At 39.2% G+C, this 5,457-nt stretch overlaps 1 protein-coding gene across 1 annotated transcript; it reads left to right on the top strand.

Moving 5' to 3' along the window:
* The first annotated feature begins 212 nt into the window (after positions 1-212).
* LOC105049891 (transcription factor IBH1-like 1) lies at positions 213-1,507 on the top strand. The gene is made up of 2 exons (XM_010929673.4): positions 213-889; positions 1,063-1,507. The coding sequence occupies exons 1-2, from the start codon at positions 342-344 to the stop codon at positions 1,109-1,111; spliced, it is 597 nt and encodes a 198-aa protein (XP_010927975.1). The 5' UTR covers positions 213-341; the 3' UTR covers positions 1,112-1,507.
* Positions 1,508-5,457: the final 3,950 nt, after the last annotated feature.

The following is a 5,457-nucleotide window of genomic DNA, read 5'->3' on the forward strand; positions in this document are numbered from 1 at the left end:
GGGAGCACTCTGAAAGCACACTGTAGGCCTAACCATGGAAAACCGGTCAAATTCTATGAGTACACCAGTGCACATGTGAAGACAAACCAAACTTTTCTAGTGACCTCAGACCCCTATAGCTTTAAGCAAATTCCATTGTCTATCCTCCCATTATAGGCCACAAGATTAGCTGAGGGAATTAAGCTCCTGGTCACTCATCTCTTCTAATCTCACTACTATAAAGAAACGCAGTAGAGTATTGTGAGAGCAGAGCCATGATGAAATAAAGCCACATGGTTTGCTTTTAAGCAAGCATATATACCAAGCCTTTGCCTCTCTACCTTGCTTTCCCAATCGCTACCATGCAAGCCTCAAACACATTCAAGCGAGCCTTCCTCAAGCGCATGCTCCTGGGTCTCCAACTAGCTGGGGTTTCATCCAAGAGCATGACCATCCAAGAGAGAAAGAGTGCCATCAAGCTCTCGGCAGATGTCGCCATGGCCGGCGCTAGAGGCAGCACAAATTGGACTCATGCCCTCATTGCCAACCTTTCAAAACAAGAGAGGAACAAGGCCATTGTGAGGAGTATCCTGGGGAAAGATTATGAGAAGCTGACGAAGCCATGCCACCACACGTGGAAGAACCCTAGAAGTAAGAAGATCTTGAGGAGGAGTGTCATCAGGGTGTGTTCAAGGAAGAGAAATGTTCTTCGTGCACCTGCAACAAGTGTACTTCTTGCCAGAGTTTTGGTGAAGAAGAGGACTCAGGTGCTCAAAAGACTAGTACCTGGAGGTGAGTCCTTGGATGGCTTCTATTTGTTGGATGAGACTTTAGATTATGTCCTCTCCCTCCGAGTTCAGGTTGATCTCATGCAACGCCTTTTGAAAGCCTCTGAAGCCTCAAATCTCAGGTAAGTTCAAGCATTACCTCCCTTTAGAGTCTGTCCACTCTTCTCATTGCTTTGGTCACATGATCCAGGGTGAGTCACCAAACTAATTATTTTTTATACTTTTTTATATTTATGTATACATTAATTCAATCCTTTTGCATCCCTCCCTCCTCTCTTCTTCTGCATGCCCACAGATCTCCTAATGTGTTGCAAGCGAGGGAGACTTCAAGTTTTCGCAAATGAGGGCTTCTGATATGGCTGCCTTCTGATCTCCAGAAACAATAAGAGAGGAGCGAAAACAACTCGGGCCCAACAAAGGCTTCCATAGAGTGTAGCATGGGAGGCAAGCTAATGAGTGTCTTAGCCCGTTAACTCTACTGAAGATGATGAATAATTTATCTTGGATTCTACATATATGAAGGCCAAGCCGCAAAAAGACATGAGCTTGGATTTGTATATGATTGTTAGGTTGTCTGGAGAGAGAAGGATGTTAGGGTTTCCAAAGCTTCAGATAGCATTCCATGCTGATGGCATTATTAGCTAATAAATATATATAGAATTACAATGCCACATGAAGGCCTTCTCGCTGCACAAATAGGTTTGCATATGATTTTTTGTGCCAAGGACCATGGCAGAGGTCTGCATCACACATCCATAAACCGCCTATGTCTGCCGATTCAGTTTGGACTTGAAACAAATTGTGGCTCTAATGGAAAAATTTAAAAACTATGCAAAGCAAAAAATGTGAGAAAGCACAAGGAACCAAGAGAACTGATTCCCAGTTTCCCTTCTCCTACCAATATATTTATCAATGGCCCAACTGTTTCTAGACTTCCTTTTCAAGGAAAAAGCTCGGTGAATGGGAAATCACATTTCCCACTGGCAAGGCCCTAAAATGTATGATCTTTAGAGAATATTAATTATAAGAATATTAGGAATTATCTAAGTAGTTGCAACCACATAAGCATAAATGGAACTAATTGCTGCATGACCAACATGATCGAAATTATCCAATTTATGAAGCCAGTTCACTTGCTGTAGAATTTCTGGTTCATTTGAGTAAACCTTTTAGATGTTCTCGTCCAAGTCTTACTGATTGTTGACCACGTTAATTTTTTAGGATATTGTGAAATATGAGTTCTAATCGATTTGGATTAGGAATCTAGGATATTTAAACATGTTTAAATTCCAATGCAGGTGTATAAATAAAGTGAAAAACATAACAAGCCACCAACTTGCCTGTGGCTATGACCATCTTTAAGAGAATGAAGCCAGTTTGTTAGGCTCCAGTATGTAAGATTTGTTTCAAGGTTGTGGCATCATGAGGTATCCTAGAAGTTGTACAACTTTTATGGTTTAGGGTCTTTAAAGCTCCCTGTTTAATCCATTGGATAGGCAGAGATCACACAACCATCCATGCTAGCTTTGTAAAGCATTTATTAATGGTTTATACCCATCCATATGAATGGACCGCTAAGATTTTATTTTATTTACTTTATTTTATTTTATATGATTATTTTCTTGGGTAAAGAGAGGTTCTTTTGAGAACACTTAGATGTGAAGGTTGCGTATCAAGAGGCCTATGATAGCGTGCATATTGATAGAAATTACGCACAATGGACATGTTATGACCATCAAATAAGGATGGATGCAGACTATCAAGATTTAAGAAATGAGTTGATCGTTGACAATTAAACTTGACAAAAGAATGGGGTAATAGTCCAATTATTCATGTCCAGCATCAACACTATCATCTAATATTAATGGATCAAAGCAGCCATGCCTAAAGTTAAGGTTCCAAAGTCACCCAATGCCAGGCCAAAATAATTTGTTAATTATCTAAATTCAGTATTTGTGATTGTTAGAGCTCAAAGATAAGCTCTAAAGAAGAATCCTCTCCATATATGTGTCCATGAAGTTCATCCCAAAAACATTTGTTGAAAATTATCTTCCATTTCATGTTTAGTATAGCCATACAACTATCCTGTAGCTTTCTAACTTGAACATCTACTGTTGAGTATAGGAACACAAAAACTGCATGTCCTGTTACTACAATTCTGCCCACAAAAGGAAGTTGTACTACATTTTAGGCATATATCTTTCTGTGAATTAACAGAAAAATGGAGTTCCAATTTCAGACCTTGTCTTCTTGTTCTTTTCCTTGAATCCTTTCAAATTCAGGAGAATCTTTGAGTGTCCATCAAATGCACAAGATTAACCTTTATGAACAATAATGCAAGCTTCTCTTCCCACTGACCACTCTTCCACATCTTATCACACTGCCATTAAGTAGGCTAGGATGAGAGGAGCCAACTGTTAGACATTGTTGGTACTCTGATTTAGAATGTGCCCACTATCTTATGATGTGAGATATACTTATAGAGAAGCTAACAATACTTCTGATTGGATGGCGAAATACATGGCTAATCACACAGAAACTACTTTATAGACTGCTCCGTTGTGTATTCCTTCTGATTTTTTGCACATTTTATTTTCTGATTCACACATATATTTTTGCTAGGTTGGTATAACAGATTCCATCTTACCATAGAACAAAGTTTCCGCTACAGATAATTCACAATAACCAATGGCATATCATAAATGAGGTCCACCGTGTCCATAGGTCTGCAGAGAAGGACCTCATATGAGTGAACCAACTCAAAGAATACAAAAAATTGGTACTCAGGATGTCTGCAGATTTTACTTCACAGATATCAATCAAGACAAGGACACACAACAACAACAGAACAATGCACTGATCTCTCTTTCCCGATGTATGATCCTGAGTACAGGTAGAAATCCACATGGTATGTTCCAAAGATAGCTAGCAATGCACACTTGCATACTGCAGCAACATATGACCGACTACGTGCACCTTAATGGAAATCCACAAGCAGGCACTGCAAAATTTAATCCAGCACTCACAAGCCTCAGTAACTGTGACAGAGCAAAACCTGACTAACAGCAGAATTTTGTGACCGGAGGCACTCAGGAAAAACCAAGTTGCCATACTCACCAACAGTGTGTCAAACATCTGATAACTTTTAGTTACTTAAAAAATTTACTGCAGAAAACTGGTAAAGTGAGCAAACACAGGAAATTTGTCCTTTGTGCTGGCGCTGAGAAATGTCTTCAGGTGGATTGGCATGCTGGGTGATCAGAAACAATGCCTAAAAGTGATGTAAATCTGTAAGTGGAACAGAAGCACGGGTACAAATATATGCAACACTACTGTAAATTACGACTGGCTTTGTACCAGTGAGATGCGTGGGCAGGCAGACAGGCTGTGCTGATACATCTGTAGCCTGTGCATGGTCGCATATAATTCATATCATTGACACACAAGAAGCAAATAAGTATGTGCTGGAGTTTTATATCAGTAGCCTGTCCCTGTTTAGAAAGAATTTTTACAGCACGCATGTAAAAAAATAATAAACCAAGTATAATAGAGTGAACTTAGTACCATGTAAGAGATGTAAAAACTAATAGACTTGGTATAATGGAGTGAACTTAGTATTATCTAACAGCAAAAGTTGGTAGCATTTGTAGACCATGTTTATGCAGCATTGCATGCCAAAACAGGATTGGCATAAATCCAAAAACAACGTTAACCCAATTATTTGGTAATGCAATCTGATACACAATATTTATTCTAACAGGTAGATTATGATGGCATACTCATATTATAGATGACTTTTGAAGGCTTATATATCACATAAAAATGAAACTCTGATGGATCATGAAGCAGAATTTAATTATCATATTTGACATGAGTATTTGATCCATTTAATATCTTTTTCAATTGAAATTGAATACAACAAGCCCAATATAAATAAAAATAAAAAGTAAATAAATTGACCAAGAAGGTGGCAGGCTCTTCCCATCAATTTTTGCCCTTACTTGTTCCAAAAATCTCGAGCTGTTAAACATTAGTCTGCAAGAAATTATGAGCCAACCTTTTTTTTTTTTTTTTTTGAGCAAATACCCAAATTTAGTAGATCATCACGACCAAATTGCTTGAGACGAGATGTTGGTTGAGGTTAATTATGAAAGCCAGTCACAAATCCTAACCCCATGGCTGATCTAAGGTCCAATCCTTCAACCAAATTAACAATGGGCCAGCAAACTTGATGGCCCGGTCATGTAAAACACAACAGAAACAAAAGGTAGGGAACTCCATCCTTTTCATTGTTATGAGAGCAAATTCAACCCTCACTTCCCTTGAGAAGCACTTGTCCCTCCTTTGCAAGCTCGGGACATACATGGGGCGAGCCATGCTTTGAGGAGCACAAGCCTACCTTGGCCATGGTAGGCCAGCAGCTGCATTTACTCGAAGTATGAGCCCTATTGTCTTCACTGTTTGCAGCAAAGCTATAGCTGCTCTTGTCTTGGCACCAACTACAGTTATATCTCAAGATGGTATCTCTCTCTCTCCAGATTTCTATCCCATGTTGTTTTGCTGCGTTCTTTCTTGGGGAGGTTTTAGTCAGGATGGCCATGGGTGCGAAAAGATTCTGTTTGGTGTTTTTGGCTGCTTCTAATTGGGAGGGGGATATAGTTTGGCATTTTTATGTGTTAAGGTTTCTCTT

This window comes from Elaeis guineensis, chromosome 8 (assembly GCF_000442705.2).
Source record: "Elaeis guineensis isolate ETL-2024a chromosome 8, EG11, whole genome shotgun sequence".
NCBI classification, from domain to species: domain Eukaryota; kingdom Viridiplantae; phylum Streptophyta; class Magnoliopsida; order Arecales; family Arecaceae; genus Elaeis; species Elaeis guineensis.